Source organism: Bos taurus, chromosome 9 (assembly GCF_002263795.3).
Source record: "Bos taurus isolate L1 Dominette 01449 registration number 42190680 breed Hereford chromosome 9, ARS-UCD2.0, whole genome shotgun sequence".
Lineage (NCBI taxonomy): Eukaryota > Metazoa > Chordata > Mammalia > Artiodactyla > Bovidae > Bos > Bos taurus.
In genome coordinates, this window is record NC_037336.1 from 23,019,440 (window position 1) to 23,046,844 (window position 27,405).

At 36.2% G+C, this 27,405-nt stretch overlaps 1 protein-coding gene across 4 annotated transcripts in view; it reads left to right on the forward strand.

Annotated features, from left to right (window-relative positions):
- Positions 1-27,405, forward strand: part of DOP1A (DOP1 leucine zipper like protein A) — a 125,107-nt gene that overhangs the window by 55,618 nt on the left and 42,084 nt on the right. For 2 of the 4 annotated variants that reach the window (XM_059890074.1, XM_059890075.1), the window contains exons 5-14: positions 3,277-3,466; positions 7,414-7,512; positions 12,627-12,726; positions 13,480-13,589; positions 14,536-14,644; positions 16,287-16,407; positions 18,789-18,908; positions 21,904-22,018; positions 22,389-22,418; positions 22,711-22,944. In XM_059890074.1, coding sequence (XP_059746057.1) covers positions 3,277-3,466; positions 7,414-7,512; positions 12,627-12,726; positions 13,480-13,589; positions 14,536-14,644; positions 16,287-16,407; positions 18,789-18,908; positions 21,904-22,018; positions 22,389-22,418; positions 22,711-22,944 — 1,228 coding nt within the window. The remainder of the gene's footprint in view (positions 1-3,276; positions 3,467-7,413; positions 7,513-12,626; positions 12,727-13,479; positions 13,590-14,535; positions 14,645-16,286; positions 16,408-18,788; positions 18,909-21,903; positions 22,019-22,388; positions 22,419-22,710; positions 22,945-27,405) is intronic. The other 2 variants (XM_005210704.5, XM_024996933.1) reach the window with 1 other exon arrangement.

Here is a 27,405-nt window from a genome sequence, read left to right on the forward strand (position 1 = left end):
GAGCTTAGAAAAATTTTTTCAACATTTCTGAACTTTATTCAGTTTCCTCATCTATTAAAAAACATACCATTCATTGTGTTACTGTAATATTGAAATTACTTAGTCCAGTACTTCAGCACTTGTAAGTCACTTAAAAAATGGTGACTCATAATTTAAAATAATAATACAGTAGATAGGACATTTAGATTAATAAAAAGAATGGAAGATTGGGCAGTGTGCCATCCAGTTTTAAATTGTTAAAAATAGCCTGTCTCCAGGTACAGCACTCTTTGAGTAGCTATTGACACGGTACTCTTGCTATTTTAACTCTTCAAAGAAAATGAGTTGGTCTGTTTGAAGCTTATTATTATTTCTTTGGAAGTTAATAGTGGTATACAATGCTTGATAGCATTAAGTATCTTTAATATCTCTGTTACTGATATTCTTACCAAAAAGGAAATTATGAACTAAGATGTCAGAAATAGAAAATGCCAAACTTTCTTTATGAGTAGTCCTAATGATTTATATTTATATAATTTATTTAAAAAAATTACTCTATTTTTTGTATGTTCATCTGCTACCATAATGATGTAGGAATCTAACCCTGAAAATATTAGGTCACTCTTAAAAAGCTACTTTGAGAAAAAATTAATTTCCATTTCAGGACAATTTTAGAAACATGATGTGAGCTTATTTTATTCATTTATGAATCAGTTTTGTTTTAAATTGTTCTATTCTCTTAAGGGAAGCATAAAATTAATATGATTTTATAACTCTACTGCTGCTGCTGCTGCTAAGTCGCTTCAGTCGTGTCCGACTCTGTGCGACCCCATAGACGGAAGCCCACCAGGCTCCCCCATCCCTGGGATTCTCCAGGCAAGAACACTGGAGTGGGTTGCCATTTCCTTCTCCAAAGCATGAAAGTGAAAAGTGAAAGTGAAGTCGCTCAGTCGTATCCGACTCTCTGCGACCCCATGGACTACAGCCTACCAGGCTCCTCCATCCATGGGATTTTCCAGGCAAGAGTACCAGAGTGGGGTGCCATTGCCTTCTCCGTATAACTCTGCTAGTTATAATTAAAAATTTAACGTGGGGACTTTCCTGTTGTTCCAGTGGCTAAGATGCTATGCTCCCAATGCAGGAAGCCTGGGTTCGATCCCTGGTCCAGGAACTAGATCCCACATACTGCAATTAAAACATCCCTCATGCCATCAAATAAATAACAATAAAATTTTTTAAAATATAACATGGAAATTGAATAATGATCTTTATGACTATGATATCTGTATGATTTATCTTGTTATGTGTCTTAGTCCTTTTAGCTTGAAAGCCCTTTGGCTTTTTTTAAAAAAATACCACAGACTGAGTGCAAATTTATTTTCAGAAATTCAAAAATATTCAGAAATGCAAGAATTCAGAAATAAATTCAGAAATTTATTTCTCACCGTTCTTGATTCTGGCTGTCAGAATCAAAGTGGTAGCATGATCATGTTCTGGTGAGTGCCTTCTGCCTGATTCACAGCCAGCGCCTTTTACCTGTATCCTGACCTTCTGGAGGGGGCTGTGGAGCTCTGTTGGAATTTCTTTCATGAGAACACTAATCTCATTCATGAGGGTGCCCAAAGCCTCCATCTTCTAAAGCAGTCACTTCGGGGCATCAAGGTTTTAACATATAAATATTGAAGGGATAAAAACATTCAGATCATAGCATTATGTTTTGCCAGTTATTCAATACAAAAAGACGTGAAAACATGTTCTTTTAATGCATAAGTAGGTTGAGACCAGAAGAGATTACACTGTTAGTATTAAATCACATAGCAAGTAAACAGTAGAACTTCATCAGATTCTCTTGATTCTGAATCTGTTATACAACAGTGTATTAAATTTTTGTGTATTACTTTGTTTATCTTGAATAATACATCTTATATTTTGTCATAGCATAATTCATTCAAGTTGTTTTAAATTCAGTCAGTTCAGTTCAATTGCTCGGTCATGTCTGACTCTGCAACCCTATGGACTGCAGCACGCCAGGCTTCCCTGACCATCACCAACTCCCAGAGCTTATTCAAAATCATGTCTATTGAGTCAGTGAAGCCGTCCAACCATCTCATCCTCTGTCATCCCCTTCTCCTCCTGCCTTTCCCAGCATCAGGGTCTTTTCAAAAGAGTCAGTTCCCCATATCAGGTGGCCAAAGTATTGGAGCTTCAGCATCAATCCTTCCAAGGAATATTCAGGACTGATTTCCTTTAGAATTGTCTGATTTGATCTCCTTGCAGTCCAAGGGACTCTCAAGAGTCATCTCCAACACCACAGTTCAAAAGTATCAATTCTTGGGCGCTCAGCTTTCTTTATGGTCCAACTTCACATCCACACGTGACTACTGGAAAAACCGTAGCTTTGACTAGATGAACCTTTGTCGGCAAAGGAATGTCTCTCTTTTTAATATGCTGACTAGGTTGGTCATAGCTTTTCTTCCAAGGAGCAAGCGTCTTTTAATGTCATGGCTGCAGTCACCATCTGCAGTGATTTTGGAGCCCAAGAAATAAAGTCTATCACTGTTTCTATTGTTTCCCCATCTATTTGTCATGAAGTAATGGGACCGGGTGCCATGATCTTTGTTTTTTGAATGTTGAGTTTTCAGCTAGCTTTTTCAGTCTCCTCTTTCACCTTCACCAAGAGGCTCTTTAGTTCCTCTTCGTTTTCTCCCATAAGGGTCGTGTCCTCTGCGTATCTGAAGTTATTGTTTCTCCCAGCAATCTTGATTTCAGCTTGTGCTTCATCCTGCCTGACATTTCGCATGATGTAAATTACGTAATATGATTTCCAAGAAAAGGAAATAGCCTTTAAAATTTTGTAGAAAGTCAACAGAAGATATGTTCTTCTATGAAAAAAGTGAAAGTGAAGTAGCTCAGTTGTGTCGGACTATTTGCGACCCCATGAACTGTAGCCTATGAGGTTCCTTATTATTAACTAAAGTGTGGGTTTAACAGTTCCTTGAGGTAGGTGGGACTTGTGGAGGTGTTTTTGTTGTTATCTTTTTTACAGCTGAGGAAACTGAACTCAAGAAAGACTAAGTGATTTCCCTGAATTACACAGGAAGCCAGTGATGGAACCAGAACTTATACCCAGCCCTCTGACTCTGACCTGTTTGGTTCTTCCCATCCACCCCACTTGTGTCCAGGGCAGAACATACGACTACAGCAAGGATGCTTTTGTACATTCTGGGAGAGTATAATGGTTTATGCAGTGTGAAGCTAAATGTTTCCCCTCTCAAAGCACTTTATTTTGTACCTCAGAACAAACACTTTACTGGAAAAGGTTGCTGCTGCAGTGGACCAGTCAGCCTTCTACAGTGCCCTCTGGGGTAGCCTTCTCACCAGTCCTGCTGTGCGTCTGCCTGGAATCACCTATGTTCTTGCCCACTTGAACCGGAAGCTTTCCATGGAAGATCAGCTTTATATAATTGGCAGTGATATTGAGCTAATGGTAGGTCTACACGTGTTTGCTCATTTAACTAATATTTCTTCACAGCCAGATACTGAGAATCGTGCCACAAATGATGTTCTTGTTTTCATGAGTCTTATATTTTTCATCAAGGAAACTTAAAGACCAAAATAGTCACATTATTGATTTGAGAAATTTCAAGTTTTTTTCTTTTTCATAGAAAAGGGATTGTCATTTATATGTTATCTTCATTATCTATCAGTCAAGCAAATAAATGGTCTTTATTACCATGTTGCTAACTGATCAGATCATTGTTTACATAGCCACATTCATTTTATTATTCTAAAGTGAACCTTCTCTTGGATCATAGCTTTCTTCATAGGAAAGACAGATTTTAGACCAAGTAATAGGCCAGATTCTGTATGGGATTTGTGCAAAAGAAGGTATTACTAAAGCAGACAGTGAAAGATAGTTGGAAAAATTCACATCGATTGCTTGCTTATACTTTTTAATTTAAAAATTAAGAACAGAAGGAAACCATTTATGCCTATAGAGTGTGTACTCTTAAAATGAACAATGAATGGAAAAACAAGAAAACCCTAGATGGTCCTTTTGAAAAGTTTCAAATAAAACTTTGTGATTACTCATCCTTTCCTTTCTCCCCATGTAATTATGAACTGGCAGATTTTTATACATATTTTGGTTATATTAAAGTATAATTAGCATACATTGAAATTAACTCATCTTATGTGTACAGTTGTATGAATTTGACAAATACATACAGACAAGCAACCAATACTATAAAATCAAGATAAAGAATATTTCCATCACCCCCAAAAGTTCTTCTGTGTCCATTTGCAGTCTCTCCCATTCCCCTACACCCCCAGGCCCTTGGAAACACTGCTCTATTTTCTTTTCCTCTAGATTGTGCTTTTCACAGAATGTTACATAAGTAGAATCATGCAGTGTTAGCCGTTGTCTGATGTCTTTCATTTTGTATAACACATTTGAGAGTCATCCATGTTTTGCATATGTCAATATGTATCAGTAATCTCTTATATTGCTATCTAGTATTTTATGAATGTACACAGTTTGTTCATTCAGTGATTAACAAACATTTGCATTGTTTCCAGTTTGGGGCCATTAAGAATAAAACTAATAATATAAACATTTACATACAGTTATTTGTACAGATATATGTTCTTTTTTTTTCCCCCTACTCAGAACTATTTTTTTTAAACTTTAAAAGTCAAGACACAACTGAGTGTCTGAGCACATGATAGTTGATTTACAATATTGTGTTCTTTTCAAATGTGCAGCAAAGTGATTCAGTTATACATATACATGTATCTATTCTTTTTCAAATTCTTTCCCCATTTAGGTTATTACAGAATATTGAGTTCCCTGTGCTATATAATAGGTCCTTGTTGGTTATCTATTTTAAATATAATAGCGTGTATACGTTAATCGAAACCTCCTAATTTATCCCTCCCCACTTTGGTAACCATAAGATTGTTTTCTAAGTCTGTGAATCTGTTTCTATTTTGTAAATACGTTCATTTGTGTCATGTTTTAAAAGATTCTGCATATAAGTGATGTCATATGATATTGGTCTTTGACTTGCTTCACTTTGTATGATAATCTCTGGGTCAGTGCATGTTACTGCAGATGTCATCATTTCATTCTTTTTTTCTGGCTGATAGTGTTTCTTTATATATATATGTACCACATCTTTAAACAGACATTTTTCTTGAGAAAATAAATACCTAGGAATGGAATTCTTGGCTCATATGGTAAATATGTTTAACTTTTTAAAATAACATTGAGGTATAATTCGCGTGCTGTGAAATTTATCCTTTTGCATTGTATAATTCAGTGGTTTTTAGTGTATTCACAGAGTTGTACAGCTATCACCATTATCTAATTTGAGAACATTTTAATCACCCCAGAAAGAAACTCCATCTATACCCATTAACCTCATCACAATTTCTCTTCACTCCTGTCTCTAGCAACCATTGATCTATTTTCTGTTTCTGTCAGATCAGATCACATCAGTCGCTCAGTCGTGTCCGACTCTTTGCGACCCCATGAATCACAGCACACCAGGCCTCCCTATCCATCACCAACTCCCGGAGTTCACTGAGACTCACGTCCATCGAGTCAGTGATGCCATCCAGCCATCTCATCCTCTGTCATCCCCTTCTCCTCCTGCCCCCAATCCCTCCCAGCATCAGAGTCTTTTCCAATGAGTCAACTCTTCACATGAGGTGGCCAAAGTACTGGAGTTTCAGCTTTAGCATCATTCTTTCCAAAGAAATCCCAGGGCTAATCTCCTTCTGAATGGACTAGTTGGATCTCCTTGCAGTCCAAGGGACTCTCAAGAGTCTTCTCCAACACCACAGTTCAAAAGCATCAATTCTTTGGTGCTTAGCCTTCTTCACAGTCCAACTCTCACATCCATACATGACCACAGGAAAAACCATAGCCTTGACTGGACGAACCTTTGTTGGCAAAGTAATGTCTCTGCTTTTGAATATGCTATCTAGGTTGGTCATAACTTTCCTTCCAAGGAGTAAGCGTCTTTTAATTTCATGGCTGCGGTCACCATCTGCAGTGATCTTGGAGCCCCAAAAAATAAAGTCTGACACTGTTTCCCCATCTATTTCCCATGAAGTGATGGGACCGGATGCCATGATCTTCATTTAGATTTGCTTAGTTTGCACATTTTGGATATTAAATTCTTATCATACATATGATTTCAAAATATTATCTCACATTCTGTGAATTGTCTTCTCACCTTCCTGATAGTATGCTTTAAAGCACAGAAATTTTAATTTTGATCATATCCAATTTACCCATTTTCTTTTTTGTCATTTGTTGCTGATAGATATATCTAAGAAATTGTGTCCAAGATCAAACAGATTTACTTCTATATTTTCTTCTAATACATTTTTTATAAGAAACTACCAAACTGTCTTCCAATGTATTATTATATTACATTTCCTTTTAATAACTTAATGGAAGTGTTAAAGAAATCATTGTTTAAATTTTCTTTCAAAAATAAGTGTCATAACTGGAAAATAATTTACAGTACTTCACAGAGGACTAACCTCATTATTCAAAAAGCTACATAAATTAATAAGTAAATGTTAATCAAGTAGAACAATGGATTTGAAATGAATCTTAACCTAAGGAAATAAAAATAATTCAAAGATATTAAAAACATTCTCAACATTATTTATAATAAGAGAAGCAAGAGTTTAAACTATATCAAGGTACCCTTTTTCATGTATTAGATTCACAAAAACAAAAAATGTGCAGGTAAACACAAGAGAGCAAATTGTCACACATTGCTGGTGAGAATATAAATATGCAAAACCTTAAGGGAAAACATTACTTTATTTAAATTGTAACAGCATATATTCCAAGGTATGGCAATTCTGCTTTGAAAGATTTGTCCTATGGGTGTGCTTGTACATTATATGTCTATTGCAACATAAATTATAATAGTAAATGATATAAATAGTATAAATGTCTATCATTAGGAGCCTAGTTAGATTAAGATTAATCTATGAAAGGAAATATTTCTCTAGCTATAAAAACTGAAACTCTTTGTAGTGTTAAGGAAAGCATTTCAGAATGTGCTGTTAAATGAAACAAGGCAGAGTTTGTGATATATGCATGCATGTTATTTACTTATATTTGAAGAAAATATTCACTAGTCTTGATTGCTTGCACAAAGAAAATTGGGTAATTAAAAACAGATGGGAGAGAACTTTTGGCTGTGTACTTTTTAGTTATTCTTAATTTTGAACTATTATAATATGTTTACCTATCCAAAGCAATGTCAGTATGTATAATTAGCGGTTACAAAATAAATTTGAAAACATATTTTTATTTTTTAGGGAAAACTGAAGCATTGTCACATTTTCATGGTAACTATTTCCCAAGGTAATACACAATAAATACTAAAGGCTCTCTTATTTTAGGTAGAAGCAGTAAGTACTTCGGTGCAGGATTCAAGTGTGCTCGTCCAGAGAAGCACACTGGACCTCATACTCTTCTGTTTTCCGTTCCACATGAGTCAGGTAAAACATTAATGCCAGTTTCAATATAAGGCATTCTTTGGAAATTCAGATTCCTAATCTGTTGTTATTTTTAAAATTATATTTAAGTTGGATTCTCTTGTTTTATCAACCAGCAAGTACATAGAAAACATATTTCCTTTTTAAGGAATGGACTTTCTGAAATTTGGGGGGAAACAAGATTTATTGATTTGGGTAAAAATATGGAAAGTGAAATAGATTATTTCATACCTTAAAAAAAAAGTTCTAACCTATCAAAAGCAAGAGGTACTATATTCATTGCTAGCTGTGAGTGAGCCACAGCTCACTCTTGAGACCTTCTGCCCAGCTGTTATTTGTTGTCTTAATGTAATTTTTTCCTGGTTTGGTGATTGTGGGGATGTGTGTCAGACCATTAGCAGAGTTGGCTATAATTTGAAAGCTAAATATCTAGTTGCTCCGACATTCTCTAGTACAGTTGAACCTTGAACAAGTGTTTGAACTTCACGAGTCCACTTATACACAAATTCTGTCCAGTAGTAAGCACTATAGTACCACAGGATCCATGGTTGTTTGAATCAGGGATGTGAAGCTGCAGATACGGAGGTCCAACTAAAATTATCCTTGAATTTTTTCCATTAGCTGTCAGTTCCCCTTAACCTCCTCATTGTTCATGGGTCACCTGTGCTTTCATAATAGATGAGAACAGCTCACTTAAATCATAAATGAAGCTGGAACTTAATTGAATCAGTATCCTGATTTTTAAGGAAGTCATCTAAATTATTTTGAGTTGTAAACTCTGATGAACAAGTTTGAACAGCAATGTGTAAGTATTCAGAATGGTGTTGCTACATGCCTAACAAATGTAATATGAAGAAGTTATACCTTGGAAAAGTAAGTTTATTTCGCAAACATCATTAGCAGAAAAGACCATTATTTGGGGCTTTGTAAGAGCTGTTAATAGATAACTAGTGCGTTTTCATTACGACTGGCCATGCTCAAATTTTTCCTTATTACTTTATTCAGTTTGAAATTGAGTTGTTAATAATTGAAGAATTTTACACTTTATTGCCTTTACCGCTCCTAGTAGTAGGAACAGTATGTTACTACATACTGTAACAGTATGTTATAGGGGTAAGTCATAAACTACCCCTAGTTTCTATTTTAAGACTTGCCATCCTTAAGCCAGGGGCATTTGTTCTGCCTCTGACTTTTCACTGAAACGCCTGCTGGGACATATCAGGATAATCTAAACTTACACTGTAGAGGTGGGCAAACCGCTCACAAGGTAAAAATGATTTTCTACTTTTTAAAATGCTCATAAAAGAAAACAAAGAAGAATATGACAAAGAAACATGTGGCTCAAAAGCCTAAAATGTTTATTATCTGGCCCTTTGTTGAAAAAACTCATTAACTTTTACTCTTAAGCATTCCCATTGCTTTCTTCCCTTTGAAACATTCAGCAGTCTTAGTCCTTCGGTATACTGATAGAGGATTGAGCAAGACCTAAAGAATTAAGTCATGGTAGAGTTCACTTGAGAAGAACGTGTAATCTCAGTGGACTAGTATTTCTCAACCTTTTTCCAACAAGAGCTTCCTTCAGAACTTGCTTACTCTACCACTTCTGTATCCCTACCAGCCAAGAAGATTTTCTTCTGGCTTCCTTCTGTACAATTTGCATTATGAAAACAATAGCTATGTTGAATATGTTTCTTAAAAAGTACATACTCTACCCAGACCCAATTCTCTCTCCCCCATTACCATACCATATTATTAGATTACCTGAGAAAAAGGATCAAAGGATCATGACAAAGTAATCTTTCTTCCCCACTTCCCTCCTTTCCATGTCTTGCCTATAATAAACTCATAACCAGTATCGGTTGTATTTGTAGTTGAAGAGAGCCTTCATTACCTTATCCCAAAAAGAGTGCTGTTAGGAGTGTTAGCACTTGCCAAGTTTGCTAGACTCTTTTTATTTTTCTTTTTTTTACGGAAAGTTCCCAGGTGGCTCTAGCAGTAAAGAACCTGCTTGCTAGTGCAAGAGATGTAAGAGGCGGATTCAATCCCTGGGTCAGGAAGATCTCCTGGAGGAGGGCAGGCTACCCACTCCAGCATTCTTGCCTGGAGAATTCCATGAACAGAGAAGCCATGGTGGGCTAAGGTCCATAGGTTGCGAAGAGTCAGTCACAGTGAAGTGACTTAGCATGACCCGAATCTCTAGAAGTTACACCTTTAATTGAGATTGTAGCAAAATCCATGTTAGAAATATGTGGTGATGTCAGTAATAACCAAGAAGTGACTTCTTTCTTTCTCAAGGATGTTTTTCCTCTCAAAATAAGATTGGAAGACATTCAGGATCTTGTGACAATATCTATAATGTATATATCTGAGATTAAATAGATTAGCAGTTCTTTGGTTTCATGGCCCCATTACACTCTTTAAAAATATTGAGAACCCTAAAAATTCTTTTGCTTTTATAGGTTAGATCTATGTTTATCATATTAGAAATTAAAACTGATAAATATAAAATATTTAAATATTAAATAAATATTAAAATTTAAATTCACTTAAAAATAATAACAAGATTATCACATTATAACAAATAGTATTAAAGTATCTTCTAACACATTAAAAATTATTACATTAGTACTGCTTATGTTTTGTAAATCTCTTTAGTGTGTGGTCTAACAGAAAGCAGAATGCTGGTATCTACTTTGACATTCACTCTGTTGTGGTTTTTTTTTTTTTTTTTTTTTTGATTAAAGTATCTGAATTAAGTTAGAGCTCATACAGATACTAGTTGGAAAAGGAGAGTACTTCAATAGTCTTTTTTTGTTAAAATAGTATATTCTTCTTTGGTGCTTTCCAAAACTTGAGAAGCTATAGTTTTTTTAAAAAAAACTAGTTGTAATATGAAGTCAAAAACCATATCAGTGAACTTTTCATAGTCTGTTTGATTAAAACCCACTGGTCTTACACTTTGAATGTATCTTGTACCATATATGCTTTTGTAACATCACAGTTGGCTGTTTGGAAAGTGTTGTTTTATTGAACTTTTTGTGTCTCTCAAGTGCTCACACTTGGGCTTCCCTGGTAGCTCAGTTGGTAAAAAGATCTGCCTGCAGTGCAGGAGACCCGGGTTTGATCCCTGGATTGGGAAGATCCCTTGGAAAAGGAAATGGCAACCCACTCCAGTATTCATGCTTGGAAAATCCTATGGACAGAGGAGCCTGGTGGGCTACAGTCCATGGGGTTACAAGATTTGGACACAACTTAGTGACTAAACCACGAAGTGCTAACACAGCAATAAATGATCACGTTTACTAGCATGACCACTGATCTCATCAGTAAGTTTGTTAGGTATTGCAAGCTTTCAAGTCAGTTCACTTCAGTATAATTTCAATCCAAATACAGATTTTCCAAAATCTAATTTTCTCTTGGAAGCTCAGATTTTATTATTTGTAACAATGAATATTGTTTTCCTTGAAGTGATAGGCTCACTTTGTTTATTTTTGAGAAAGTTTCTGCCAAGTGTCCAAGCCTGAAGAATCGTAGATCATGTCAGTCTTCTTTCAGGTGAAAGTAGAATGACAGAAGCTGGTAGTTCACCTCACAGTTCACATAGTCACAGAAGGGTTTTCCCCTGAGACATCCATCATGCTTCAGTTTACAGAAGGAGCGCTTTATGTGTGCTCCTGTCATTGCATGGAATAGTGCAGAATACAACATGAATTTGAGTCAAACATTTAATGCAATAAATGTTTGTTTAATCAGCAGCATTCTTAAGTGAAACTGACTTTTCTTCTTTTTTAATTTTTACTGAAAATACGTGACAGTAAAAAATACAGTGACTGAAAGTACAGTGGCTGCCACTGCTGGCGCTGTTTCTGTTTGTGCTAAGATGCGAGCGGTTTTACCCACTATTGCATGAACAGAGCAAATGTTAACACGTACAAAAGGCAAATACCGACTTGGTATTGTGTTATAAATATTTTCTTTACCTTGTGAGCCTCCCGAAAGGGTCTTAGAGATCTCCAGGAGTCTGGGGACCACCGTTTGAGAATTGCTTAGATTAATAGAAGATATCTGTGTTCCAATGAGTAACAGTATTCTAACAGCTCTTGATCTGTGTTCTTTAGCATGTCAGTTATTTCTCTAAGATTCCTTTAAAATAAGTAAGCTGGGTCAATCCCTTTCTACTAATGTCTGTCAAAAAGCATGGTGTAGTAAAAAGTTGCGTAGTCTGATTAAGGAGAGGTGCATCCTCAAGCAGCTGGGGCATTAACCAGGCATTTAAGTGCTTTGGCCCTGTGAGGGGCTCTGGTCCTTTATTCTAAAGTGGTTGTGAGACTAGTAGATTTCTACCTTACCTTGTAATGCTCACATTCCAAAATTCTAAAGCGACTATCTAGTGATATTCTTAAAATTGACAGCAATTTAATTAACTGCTTTCTTTTTCTCTTTGAACTTTAACCCTTTTAGCTAAAACCAGATCTCCTTTAGTAAATCATATTTTAAACATCCAATTATGGCTATTAGGAAAGAGGCAAAAAAAATATACTATTTCTCTTTAAAAAACCTGGAGTAAGATGAAAAAAAATTAAAATTTGTTAAAGCTGGGTGATGGGTTCAAAAAGGGGTCATTTATATTGTTTCCTGTATTTCTCTATGTTTGAAATACTACAGATCAAAAATTTTAGAAAGAACAAGAAATGAAAAACTTAGAATTGATGAAAACAGTGGAGTTCTAAAGAGTGTGTAGTCAGTGTTGATACCACTGAAGACATAGTCTTCTCTTGTGTCTATCCCTTCCTGCTCCATTTTCTTGGTTTTCTGTCTGATTTTGCTACTGTTGGATAGGATTAAGAACTTTAAAATGGAGGTTAAAATAATTCAGTTATAGTTTTAGCTATGCAACTAAATAACTGTTACCCACCTTTTCTTATTGTTTCCTAATCTGTAAAATATAAGTAATAATTCCTCTGTTCGGAAGATCTCATGAGATAATGTTGTATGAAAGTACCTCATAAGCCCTAAAGTTCTGAACATATTGTGAGGTATTATTTTTTTTAAAGAGGAAAAAAATGTGATATGTTTTTATATGTGATTAAGTACAACCACATTCCCAACTGTTGCAGGCCACTCGACCAGATATGATCCGGATCTTGTCGGCAGCGCTGCACGTAGTCCTGAGGAGGGATATGTCCCTGAACCGAAGACTTTATGCCTGGCTTCTCGGTAGGTGTTTGATGTGTGTGGTCTTATCTGGGCAAAGGATGAAGGGAACATTTCCATACATAAGTATTATCAAGTTTATGTATGTCCTAAATGAAGAGACTAAAATTTACTTAAATAGACAACAGTAAAACAAACAAACAAAAAAAACAGTGATTAGCGTATGATATGAAGAAATCTCAAAAGCTTCTTAGTTGAAAAAGCTATTTCAATCTATGGATCATGTTCCCTTTGCCAAGATTTTTTTTTTCTCCTTATAAATTGAAGCTGTTATACTATTAAGTATGTAGACAAAGAAGAATAAATTCATAATCACAATTATGACGTAATATCCAAAACTTGAATCAGGACTTATACTACTGTCCCACACGTGGTACCTTCTCCCACTCAGGCAGTAAGTTACTGTGGACACTTTGTTTTTCTGTACTTTTTGTGAATGTTTGGCCTGTCTTTACGACTCTACTGCCCAGAGTGAGAAGACACAATACAACTCATTTTTAATTTTCTGATTCTTCAGTTATTTCACTGTTCGAAAAAAACAAGATAATTCTGAAAGTATACTATGATACTCACTTATGTATTGAATTGGTTTCCCTTTATTAAACTATCTAAAATGATCTCTCTTGCTGACATTGATTGGGCTACTAATTGGTAAGTGTTTGGTGCTGTTTCCGATATATTTGTTGTTTTGGTATTTACTGAACAACAGTTTTAAGAATTCAGTTTTAATTTATTTTACACTTTGTTTCCATGGAGGTTTTGATAACAACGGTGCTATCATAGGACCCAGAAGCACAAGACACAGTAATCCTGAAGAACATGCCACTTACTATTTTACTACCTTTTCAAAAGACTTGTTGGTTCAGGTAATGGAGCTTTCTTTTTTTTTTTTTTGTTACTCTATGACCACTGTAGTTACTCAATAAGTAATCTGTATGTCAAAGTCCTGCCTTCAATGAATTAATTTACAGTTGAAGGGGTGGAGATAAGACTCACAGACCTCCTAAGAATGACTGTAACAAGCCAATGACTACAGTAAAATGAGTAAGTTATGGTAAGCTAGACTTACTTCTGTGTAAGTCCTGAGATCTTTTTTTCATTTACTTTGTTTTCCTGACTTCATTATAACATAATTGCAGCCTCTTACCTGTCTGCCCCTGTAAAAGTTGGAACTGTTCCAAAAATAAGTGAGCGCCTGTGTTACTTACTCTGAAATTCCAGGGAAATTTAGGTCGAAACAGGAATCTCAATGTGGTACAACTACTATTATGATGGAAATGTTACAATGATCCATAGGTTTATTTCATATTATTTTTTACTTCAATTATGTTTATTCAAGATATCTCCAAATAAACTGAGGAAATACATGGTATCTGAAATATTTTGAAATGAGTGAGGTTATAAGAATACAGTTTTGAGTTATCGAAGGGAAAATAATGGTGTAATAGCGATACTACCATGATAACAGGCAGAATTTAGGGCATGTTGACTGTCAAGAGAAGTGATTTTATCTTTTAGGAAATCAAATTCATAAATTTATTTTTCTAAATTTTCTTTAATTTTTCACCTTCTTTCTAGAGACAATGTAAAGCACTTTCTTTCAAGACAAATGAATATAATTATTTCCCCCCCAGCCAAGGAAAAAAAGCCAGCTTTGGCAAAAGAGCTTCAGAAAAACAATAGGAGATAAAAATCTCTGTTTACATATGGTTGTATGTAAAAAAAAAAAAAAAAATTTTTTTTTTTTTTTTTAAGAAAAAACCCTTTAAATTTGTTTACTTAAATGACTAATATACTTTTTCTTTTTTGAAGGCAATGGTGGGAATCTTACAAGTGAATGTATTTGGAGAAGAGAGTACTCTAATGCAGGATTTAAAACCTTTTCGTATTTTAATCAGTTTACTGGACAAACCTGAGCTAGGTAATATATGCTATCCTAAGGCATAAGATCACATGTGGTTGTTTTGTATTGCTGCATAATAAAAATAAGACAAAGTAATACTTAGAAAAATTTTCGTATTTTGAGATGACCTATAAATACAGGTTCTCAATAATTCCTTGCTAAAATTTGCTCTGAAACAGAGGTCCCCAGCCTCCAGAATCTAATGCCTGATGGTCTGAGGTGGAACTGATGTAATCATAATAGAAATAAAGTACACAGTAAACTTAACGCACTCGAGTCATCCCAAAACCATCCCTCCTCCCCCCCAACCATCTGTGGAAAAATTGTCTTCCACAAAACTAGTCCCTGGTGCCAAAAAGATTGGGGACCACTGCTCTAGAACATTAAGATACAGATATACATTCAATTCGGAGAAGACAATGGCACCCCACTCCAGTACTCTTGCCTGGAAACTCCCATGGACAGAGGAGCCTGGTAGGCTGCAGTCCATGGGGTCGTGAAGAGTCGGACACGACTGAGCGACTTCACTTTCACTTTTTCACTTGCCTGCATTGGAGAAGGAAATGGCAACCCACCCCAGTGTTCTTGCCTGGAGAATCCCAGGGACGGGGGAGCCTGGTGGGCTGCCGTCTATGGGGTCACACAGAGTCGGACACGACTGAAGCGACTTAGCTTATACATTCAACTTATGTGTTATCATACGTCTACCCTGTACTACGTAGATAGCAGGGTCACTTTAAAGATGCTATCTAAGCTCCTCAATCCTGGCTAAGTTACTGAAATCAAAACACTGATGATCTGTCATGATTGTCTTATAATTCCCAGAATTCAAGGACTTAGGCAAAATATTTTAGTCATATCCCTCAACTTTCTTCCCCACATCCTGTTTTTTTGTGTTTTCCCTTTCTTCATTGTATATTTCTTATATATTTGATCTATTGGGAAGGCAGTTATGGCAGCTGGTGCAGAAATTAAGAAAAGCCTGGGCAAAATAAAATGAAATAATAAGATGTAATTTTATTAAATTATATATAGGCATTTTAGAAAATAAGCATAAGTTGTCCTACCAACTCTTAAAATAAAAATGAAAAAATTTAAGTATAAAGATAACTTGAGTTGTACCAATGGCTTTGATAGTTAATCTTAACTATTAATGTGATAATAGATGAAGTTCAGAAAATTTTTTAAGATTGGTATCTCTTACAGCAATAAAGGTTAGCCTTGTAAATTTTTTTATTATTTTAATTAATAATAGTAATATAATTTACATTAATTGAATACCCATTATATTCTGGAAACTATGCTATCTATCTTACAAAATTTTTCCTAACCCTTAATACTGATAGTCCTATAAGTTTATTCTTATTATCCTCATTCTACATGAAGAAATTAAAATTCAAAGGAGTTTAAATTGTCCAAGCTGAAAGAGCTTTTAACTGGCAAAACCAATTTTCCTGATTCTGTAATTTCTAAATAAACATTTGTTCAGTTATTTACTATTTTGTGTTAGCTTCTCAGGATGTGAAGTTTAGTTTTACTTCTGGAAAAAACATTATTTTTTCAAAATACTTCTTTTAAAGCATACTTTAATTGTGTCAATTTGTAGATAATCATGATTTATAATGTTAATTATAATCTTTAATATGTGTATTAATTTTAGGACCTGTAATCCTAGAAGATGTCCTAATTGAAGTGTTTAGAACGTTATATTCTCAGTGCAAAGCAGAATTGGATCTTCAAATGGAACCACCCTTCAGCAAAGATCATGCTCAGTTAAGCAGGTAGATTACCAAAAAATTAAGCACGACACAAAGATCCTCATTTACTAATACTTAAAAGGAGACATTGCTGTATGAAATTTGTGTTATGAACGAGTAAATTTAAGGTCTTACTATGTTTTAGAAATATGAACTTTCATAATTAACTGCACTGACCTTTCAAACAGATAATGACTGCTGTGTAGCCACCACCTTCCAGGGTTGGCTCTCAAGCTCGCCAGTTTAGAAAACTAAATTTTAGCCGTTAATGTGAAGATACAGATTCCAGGGAATTCATTCATACCTATCAAACTCACAAGAGATTAGCTGCCACATATCAGTTAATAACGAAAGCTGTACCTTGTTTGGTAACCAGGACTAGTAGTTTGCATGGAGGAGTGCCTCTTGGTACCTTGGCATACTCAGGAGACCAAAGAATAGATCAGAAAAACACTTGAACAGTCATTTCAGATGAATCAAAGGGCAATAGGTGTTCTTTACCGACTTTTTTCAACTGATTATTTCCTCTTTCAGATTGTTTATCTGTGTGTGTGTGGGTTAAGTCACTTGAGTTGTGACTTTTTGCAACTCTGTGGACTCTAGCCCACTAGGCTTCTCTGTCCATGGGATTCTCCAGGCAACAATACTGGAGTGAGTTGCCATGCCCTCCTCCAGGGGATGTTGCTGACCCAGGGATTTAACCCTCATCTCTTACATAAGCCTCCTGCTTTGGCCAGCAGCTTCTTTACCAGTAGCGCCACCTGGGTGGGTGTGTGTGGGTGTGTGTGTGTGTATATATATACATATATTTTTTTTTTTTTTTTAATGGCTGGGACAAGTCAGATAATGTTAACATATCCTATTCTCTAAGTCAATGGTAGATACATATTGACAGTCTTATTTTTTCATTTCTTTTCTACTTTAAGGAGCATACTTTTTCCCCCAGTTTCACCTATCATTATGACAAAGGATTCAAGAGAGCGATTTCTTTTACATACTTTGCATTTGATTTGATTTATTTGGCCACACTGTGTGGCTTGTGGGATCTTAGTTCCCTGAACAGCAATTGGACTCAGGTCCTCAGCACTGAAAGTGCAGAGTCCTAACCACTGCACTGCCAGAAAATTCCCGCTTTGCATTTTAGTAGTGTCACCTTGGTGAGACTTTGGAGACAACCTGGGCTTTCCTAAAACATACTTTTTATATATTAAGCCTTTTAAGACACTTTTTGCTTTCTAGTAAGTAAAATCCTCTCCAATTTTTGTTTGAGAAGTAATTATTGACTAACCTTATACTCTGTGTGTGTGTATATGAGTCACTCAGTTGTATCCCAATTCTTTGCGACCCCATAGACTGTAGCCCACCAGGCTCCTCTGTCCATGGAATTCTCCAGACAACAATACTGGCATGAGTAGCCATTCCTTTCTCCAGGGGATCTTCCTGACCCAGGGATTGAACCCAGGTTTCCTACATTGCAGGCAGACTCTTTACTGTCTGAGCCACCCCAGGGAAGCCCACCTTGTACTCGTACACTGCCTGATAATTTATTTTGCCCTATAAAGTATTTAGGGCTTCCCAGGTGGCTCACCTGCCAGTACAGGCAACAGTAGGGGACACGGATTTGATCTCTGTTGGGAAGATCCCCTGGCATAGGAAATGGTAACCTACTCCAGTATTCTTGCCTGGAAAATTCCATGGACAGAGGAGCCTGGTGGGCTACAGTCTGCGCTCCTGAGCACATAGAATATTTAATTAGCTTTGTGCTATAACGTGCTTGTTGTAATCGACAGTACCTCACTATATATAAAAACAATTGTTTTAATTGTTAAGGTTGAAAGGAAATGGTAGGTAGGTGAGTATTTAATAGGCTACAGGGTTCCCAGTTGAAATAGCAAAGTTATTTTTTCCTGGTGGAATTTCAGTAAGAATGACTATTCACAGTATTAGTTCTTTTTGTTACTGAAACTCGCAAAATAAACTTAACCTTTCTCAAACAAATCCTGAATAGTGCAGGAAAGCAGACAAAATTCTTTCAGAATCAAGGCTGTCAAAATCAGATCACAGTTCTGTTTACATGTGCTAAGGAAAACAAAGGAATTTAATGCCAGATTCACAATCAGGCTCTCAGAATAGTTCAGAAAGAACTTCCTGTTCTGCAGGAAGCACAGCTTTTTCGCTTATGCAAAGCTGATTTCTGAGCTTAATCACACATTTAAGTTATAACAACTCAAATTTGGAAAAATAACTGCGCATAAAGTGATAAAGTGGCAGTAGGTAAAAATTACTTGTTGCAGTATTGTCATTTTCAAGTTTTCTAGGAACATGTACTCCCCTAATAACTTTGCAGTCACATTTAAATTTGAAAATGTAAATGTTAACATTTATCAATTTTTTTTTTTTTTTAGTAAATTAAGGGAAAATAAGAAAACTGCAGAACTGATTAAAACTGCCAACCTTCTCTTTAATTCCTTTGAGCCTTATTATATGTGGGATTACGTTGCACGTTGGTTTGAAGAATGTTGTAGGTATGTTAAATTGTTTTATTCATTTTAATCTAATAGTCTTTGTTTTTTGAGTTTTTGAGTTTAATGAAAAGAATATTATTTTATACAGTCTAGTACTACTACTAACAATTATTATTTATTTAATGGCCATAATCTGTCTCTGCTGTGTCATTCTTGAATACAGAATCATTGATCATATAATCTTAGCTTTGAAAAGGAGTTTAGAGATGAGAAATTGAGTCAATAGAATAGATGAAAAAGATTTTCCCTTTCTAATCTATAGTAATCTAGGTTTTCATTGTGGAGGAAATAGCAAATTTGTGGCTGGTCAGCACACTCTCCCAAAATGCTTCTCATTTTGAATAACAAAAAATTCCTTGGTCGCTTTTGTGTTTTTAAAAACATAGAAGCAGCCTATATTGTTATCCACCCGTTAGGACTTACAGCTTAAAAAATGCTCTGAAAACCCAGTAATACTAGTGACTCTGAGTAGAATTTTTATCTGGATTCTAGACCAAACCCCTGTCAGAACCAGATTAATTAAACTTCAAGACTCAAGGGCATATAGTCAACAAGTAAGCATTTATGATCTTGGATTTAGAAGTCTTTTAAAACTATAAAGCATTAATCCATTCAATGATTTAGAAAGTCGCATGCTTACTCATTGAACTGCTATTGCTAGACATATAGAGAGTCCCTGTCTTCAAAGAGCTCATAGCAACAGCCAGTAAGACATGCACATGCTTATTCCTAGTATTAAAGGCTTACAGGTACCTTAAGAGAGAGATTATGATGTGGTAGGAATGTAGAAAGGCAATGCCAAAGAATTCTCAAACTACTGCACACTTGGACTCATCTCACTTGTTAGCAAAGTGATCATCAAAATTCTCCAAGCCAGGCTTCAACAGTACGTGAACCATGAACTTCCACATGTTCAAGCTGGAGTTAGAAAAGGCAGAGGAACCAGAGATCAAATTGCCAGCATCCACTGGATCATGGAAAAAGCAAGAGAGTTCCAGAAAAACATCTAGTTCTGCTTTATTGACTACACCAAAGCCTTTGACTGTGTAGATCACAACAAACTGTGGAAAATTCTGAAAGAGTTGGAAATACCAGACCACCTAACCTGCCTCCTGAGAAATCTGTATGCAGATCAAGAAGCAACAGTTAGAACTGGACATGGAACAACAGACTGATTCCAAATCAGGAAAAGAATACATCAAGACTGTATATTGTCACCCTGCTTATTTAACTTATATGCAGAGTACATCATGTGAAATGCTGGACTGGATGAAGCACAAGCTGGAATCAAGATTGTCGGGAAAATATCAATAACCTCAGATATGCAGAGACCACCACCCTTATGGCAAAAAGTGAAGAAGAACTAAAGAGCCTCTTGATAAAAGTGAAAGAGGAGAGTGAAAAAGTTAGCTTAAAACTCAACATTCAGAAAACTAAGATCATGGCATCCGGTCTCATCAGTTCATGGCAAATAGATGGTGAAACAATGGAAACAGTGAGAGACTTTATTTTGGGGGGGGCTCCAGAATTGCTGCAGATGATGACTGCAGCCACGAAATTAAAAGATGCTTACTCCTTGGAAGGAAAGTTATGACCAACCTAGACAGCATATTAAAAAGCAGAGACATTACTTTGCCAACAAAGGTCTGTCTAGTCAAGACTATGGTTTTTCCAGTAGTCATGTATGGATGTGAGAGTTGGACTATAAAGAAAGCTGAGCGCTAAAGAATTGATGCTTTTGAACTGTGGTGTTGGAGAAGACTCTTGAGAGTCCCTGGGATAGCAAGGAGATCCAGCCAGTCCTGTTTACTCATTGGGAGGACTGATGTTGAAGCTGAATCTCCAATACTTTGGCCACCTGATGCAAAGGGCTGACTCATTTAAAAAGACCCTGATGCTGGAAAAATTGAGGGCAGGAGGAGAAGGGGCCGACAGAGGATGAGACGGTTGTATGACATCACCGACTCAATGGGCATGAGTTTGGGTAGACTCCGGGAGTTGGAGATGGACAGGGAGGCCTGGTGTGCTGTGGTTCATGGGGTCACAAAGAGTCAGACATGACTGAGCGACTGAACTGAACTCAACTTTCTACATTCACATGCACACACACACCCACACCCCCCACACACACACAGATGCTTGCACGCATGCATGCACACACCCTTCTTTATTTGACCTAGAGTACTCCCTGAAGAACATTAAGTGCACCTTAATTAACCTGGACTGTTCCCTGAACAGCATTAACTGAGCCTTCAGTGCTGCTGCTGCTGAGCCTTCACTTGTGCTGTCTTGTAAAATACTCTTCTCCCTCGCCCATCTGGAAAGGTTCAATAAAGAGGTCCTACCCCCTCAAATCTGCATCAGAATCTGCTTCTCATACACTGACATTATTTGTCTGTCTGCTTATATTTCTTGCTGGCTAGGGACTGGATCATGTTCTTTGTGTCTTCAGGGTGTAGGGCAGTGTATGATCATTTAGCATTAACACAATTTAATGTGCATGTTTGTTGGAGGAATGATTTCTACTGCTTGGATCAGAAGAGTCTTCCTGGAGGAGGTAACTTTTGATCTCAAACCTTGAAGAATGGCTGTGTTCTGGATGTGAAAGGATGAGGTTAGGGGAGGATGACGGTCCAGAAAGACAAGTTGGTATGAACAAACGCTGGAAAATCAAGCAGCAAATAATGCATTTTAACTAAGAGAGGAAATGTATAGTGGGGGAAATGAGAAATAAGTCCCAAATAGAACCATCCAGAATACTTGGAAGTTCAGGATGGGGGTTACAGGGAGAGGTTCAGCCTAGGAATCTTGCTTTGGGAATTTTCCATGTAGAGATGCAGTAGTGTCCTAGGGGAAAGGGAACATACTTCATCACAAGAACTTAATTATGTGCATCCCAGTGTTGATGTGACTCACATTAAAAAGGCAACAGTGTAGTCACATGTTTTCAGATCACTTGATAGTATACTTGATAAAGTGAATTTTGTCCTTTTAGGAGGACACTGCATGCCAGACTTCAGACTGGGCCTGGAGATAGTAGTGAGTCATCTGAGTTACAGCTGACCAATTTCTGCTTACTGGTGGATTTTTTGTTGGATATAGTTTCTTTGGTAAGATCACCTTGGTAAAAAAATATTGGGGAAATGTAATAATGCAGCTCAAATATTTCATGTTGAAGATAGACCTCATCTTCAAATAAGTATCGTTTTTAAAATTAAGTTGAGTTTCCCTTTTGACCTAGCTTTTTAAATAAAATTTTTCAAAGGTTTTGTCCTCTGACCTATATAATCTATAATACATATATAATTCTTATATAATAAATGGAATTTATTTTGTAATTGCATGTTATTGAAGTCTTACATGTTTAGTATATAGTAGTCTATTGCTGCCTTTGTATTCATTAATGATTCTATTAAATGAATACTGTTGGAAATCTTTTCCCCTTTTCTCTCCTCAATTCTTTGCTTTCTCCTTTTGAAGCCTACTAGAAGTATGAGGGTGCTATGTCAGGTATGACATTCAGCCTGTTTTGTTTTTAACTGATTCTATTTACTTTTTTATGTTATAATTTCAGTATTATAAGAGATAAAACTGGGGTTCTTTTATAATACATGCTTTGAAGTACTTAAATTGAGAATTTTGGAATAGAAATTTTATGTCATTAGTAATAAATGACCAGTGTTAATTAAGAGCATGATACATATAAAATTATTTCCTTTTTCTATATATAGATTAAAAACAAATAACATAACTCTGGGGTTATACACTGTGTAAACTTTTGTCATTTCACATTTATTTTCAGGAGACTTACATTGAAATCCAGACAGAACACTTACCCCAGTTGCTGCTCAGAATGATATCCGCCCTGACAAGCCATCTCCAGACATTGCACTTGACCGAACTCACAGATTCGCTCAGGCTCTGTTCAAAGATTCTTAGCAAGGTTCAACCTCCTCTGTTATCTGCCAGCACTGGAGGTGTGTTGCAGTTTCCAAGTGGGCAGAACAACTCAGTCAAGGAGTGGGAAGAGAAAAAGGTAATGTTTCACTATTATTTTTCATTCTAAACCAAATATATTTCTTCAAGGCAGAACAGTTTCTAACTAAAATCACTGCATGTAATCATTTAAATATTAGTGAATCTTTCCTTGTTCCCAGTGTTCTGGCAGTAGACTGTTTTGTAGGCTTTTTTGGCTCCAGTGCAATATAACTGTATTCACACTTTGCAAGAGAAATATATATAATTTATATACAAGCAACATATATAATTTAAAATTTTCTGGTACCTACATTAAAAAAAGAGAAACAGGTAAAAATAATTTTAATTATATTTATCCCATTAGAGTAAATATATTGTCATTCCAACATGTAATCAATATAAAATTGATGTAACATAAAAAATATTAGACATTTTACATTTTTTGGTACCTCCTTCAAAATTCTACTGTGTATTTTCTACTTATAGCACATTCAAATACTAAATTTTTATTAGAAGTACTTTCTCTGTACTTAAGTTGGTAAAATTTACATTTGAAAAATTAAACTCACATACCCAGGTTGTCCTCAGATCAGATCAGATCAGTCTCTCAGTTGTGTCCGACTCTTTGCAACCCCATGAATCACAGCACGCCAGGCCTCCCTGTCCATCACCAACTCCCGGAGTTCACTCAGACTCATGTCCATCGAGTCAGTGATGCCATCCAGCCATCTCATCCTCTGTCGTCCCCTTCTCCTCCTGCCCCCAATCCCTCCCAGCATCAGAGTCTTTTCCAATGAGTCAACTCTTCGCATGAGGTGGCCAAAGTACTAGAGTTTCAGCTTCAGCCTCAGTCCTTCCAAAGAAATCCCAGGGCTGATCTCCTTTAGAATGGACTGGTTGGATCTCCTTGCAGTCCAAGGGACTCTCAAGAGTCTTCTCCAACACCACAGTTCAAAAGCATCAATTCTTCGGTGCTCAGCCTTCTTCACAGTCCAACTCTCACATCCATACATGACCACAGGAAAAACCATAGCCTTGAACATACCTTAATGTTTTCTCGGAACTAAATTAAGTAAAATTTTAATTAAAATTGATTGTATTAAAAATTTTAATTTCTCTGTCAGATCAGCATATTTCAACAGCTCAGTAGGCCACATGTGTCTAATAACTATCCTACTAAACAGCAGGCTTATAATCCAAACTTTATTGGTCCTTTTCATATGCACACTAAATTTTTGACATGTTCTTCTTGAAATCCAGAATCTTTTTGCTCTCCTCAGTCTTCCAGATTCTTAATGCTTACTTTATGATGTTGAATAGAATTGTAACATAGTTGACCCTTGAACAACACAGGTTTGAACTGAGTGGGTCCACTTATATGCAGATTTTTTTGCCCACTAAATATATTGGAAAATTTTTTGAAAATTTGTGACAATTTGAAAAAACTCTCAGATAAATAATATAGCCTAAAAATATCACAAAAATTAAGAAAAAGGTATGTTATGAATGCATAAAATATACATAGATATATAAAATGTGTTTTAATCAACTATTTATGTTATTGGTAAGACTTCCAGTCAACTGTAAGCTTTTAGTAGTTAAGTTTTGGAGGTATCAAAAGTTACATGTGGGTTTTTGACTTTGTAGGACCTCGGTTCCTCTAACCCCCACATTGCTCAGGATCAACTATAATTTTAATGTTTGGCACTAGTAGCATATTTAAACAAGTATGGAAAAATCAAGAATTTAAAAGCTTTCAAGTTTATAATATTACAATTCTTTTCTAGTGAATATTAGTGAAAACAGTAATGGAATCATGTACTTTTATTGAATATAGGCACAGAGGCACTATGTTAAAACAAAAATTTAAAAATTTCTAGCATATAAGCATTTAAGGATTCGTTGCATTAAATCCTGTGTTTGTGTATTTGCCCTTACTTTTTTGCTTTTTAATTTTGTCAGCCTGGCAAAATATTATCAGGATGATCTCATACAGCCTTTTCCATCAAGTCTTAACCCTAAATCTTTTTTCTTGTACCTCCTAAATATATTGCTTTTCACATATGAAATGAGCATTACCACCAAACAATTTCAATATATCCCAGGATCATCCTACATAAACTAAAACTAGTCTGTCTTATTTTCCTTTCCTACATGCTTATTATTTATATGGTGTACATATCAATTCCATTGTTGGACAGTGCATTTTGTGTGCTGTTTTTCCTTTATGCCTCCAGTATCTTCTTAGGAATAAAACTAAAATAGATGTTAACTGTTAACTGGTTTGGTTTTTTTTTTTTTTTTTGAATGAGATTTTTGAAAGTTGGAGAGGGACTGTAGTGTTCTCTCAATAGCATATTCACATATTATGTAGAAAACATCTGGAGGCACTTTATTGGTGGTTAGAGGTAAGGTAAATAAGAACACCCATTCACGTTAAATGAAGAATAATTCAATAATATACTTTTGTAATATAGTGGTTGATTAACCTTAGATAGGCTTCCAGCCCACCCTACCTTTTGATCTTCTTGCCTATTTCCAGAGTATCTATGTTGTTTTTCTGTTTTGGGGTGTTTTTTTTTTTTTTTACTGAAACTTGATGGTATTATCTTCACTGAGATGTCTAAAATTGATCATATTTGAAAGCTGAGAGTATTTTCTATATCTCTTTTTTTTTTGACACTGTAACTGATGGAATGATTCTTTTAAAAATTATAAATCTAATTTTGTCTCCATGCACTTAGTACATTTTTGTAAAATCAGTGCCCTGGATCTCTATACCCAAATGTCCAAACATGTCAATCTTTTCTATTTTAAGAAAGTTACTTTATTGTAAAGCTATCTGAACCATAGTTATGTAATATAGACCATACAACTAAGTAATATAAATGTATGCAAGTGTAACTGAATTTATAGTATGAATTTTATTAACATAATGTCACCCATTGCTCTATAATCTTCATATGAAAAAGATTAATACAGAAGTAATAATAAGCTAATGACAGTTTTACCATTTAAACAAGATTTGTTTTTTTTTTTAATGTATTAATATAAGATTTTTCAAAGGAGAAAAATGGACAAGTTCAGTTCAAATGGCCACTTTTAATCTTTCTCATTATAATGTGACAGTTCTTATGCTGTTATAGAGACAGCAATCTGCTGCCATGAAGGGAGTGTGAACTTGGAATCATCTAATCTGAGCTCTTCTGCTAAATATTAAGCTTATTTTCTGTGATCTTGGGCAAGTTTTGTATTGAACTTCCGTGAGCCTCAGTTTTTTGTTTTTTTTTTTTAACCTTGAAGTAGAGAAAATAACCTCCCTCCATTCAGCACCCACTCTGTGTACCCAGCAGTGGACTAGGCATACCTTGGTGAACTCTGCCCTTCCCAACACTTTCCTTCTACTTGGGAGACACACATTAAAGAAATCATTACACATTTAATTATAGCTGTGATAAATGTATGAAGGAAAGTATAGAGTGGTCAGAATGTGGGAAATGGGGTGATCTGACCTAGATCGGGGGCCAGGAAAAGCTTTCTTGAGGAAGGGTTGTCTGAGTGCAGCTCTAGAGGAGTCAGAGCAGGTGAGGTGGGACGCAGAGAGCACTAGACAGAGCAGGGAGCATCTGCACAGGCGCCCAGGTGCAAGGAGCGCCCCACGGACCGTGAGGGAGATGCCGCTGTCGGCGCAGGTGGGGCCAGGCCTTACAGAGCCTTGTCACTGTACTAAGGCTTTTATTCTTTTTCTTAGCAGCAGTGGAAAGACACTGAAGGGAAAAAGGCAAGTGACATAGTCAGATTTGTGTATCAGAAACGTTACTCTGACTGCAGTTTGGGGTATGGATCTGAGAAACAAATGGATGTGGGGCGACCTGCAGTAGTGCAGGTGAGAGGTGGTAGTAACATGTACTAACACCATGGGGGAGTGAAGACAGAAATGGATGGATCAGCCATGTGTTGAGGAGGAAAAGTCCATAAGCTGTAGTAATGGACTGGTAGGGTAACAAGTGACTGCTAACATTTATTGTTTAATAAGTGGCAAGTACTGTATACACAGGGGCCTCCCTGGTGGCTCAGATGGTAAAGAACGTGCCTGCAATGTGGGAGAACTGGCTTCCCTGGGTCAATAAAATCTCCTGAAGAAGGGAATGGCTACCCACTCCAGCATCCTTGCCTGGAGAATTCCATGGACAGAGGAGCCTGGCAGGCTACTGTACATAGAGTCGCAAAGAGTTGGACATGACTGAGCGACTAACCCTTTCACTTTTTCCCCCTACTGTATATACTATCTTAACTTAATCCTCATAGTAATTCTTAAATGTACAAAATATTGCCATCTCTGTTACATAGATTAGGTAACCTGGGTTTGGAGAGGTTTAGTAATTTGCCAAATGAGAAAATGTCAGAGCCTTAGCAAACTAACGGAGAAGGCAATGGCACCCCACTCCAGTACTCTTGCCTGGAAAATCCCATGGATGGAGGAGCCTAGTAGGCTGCAGTCCACGGGGTCGCTAAGAGT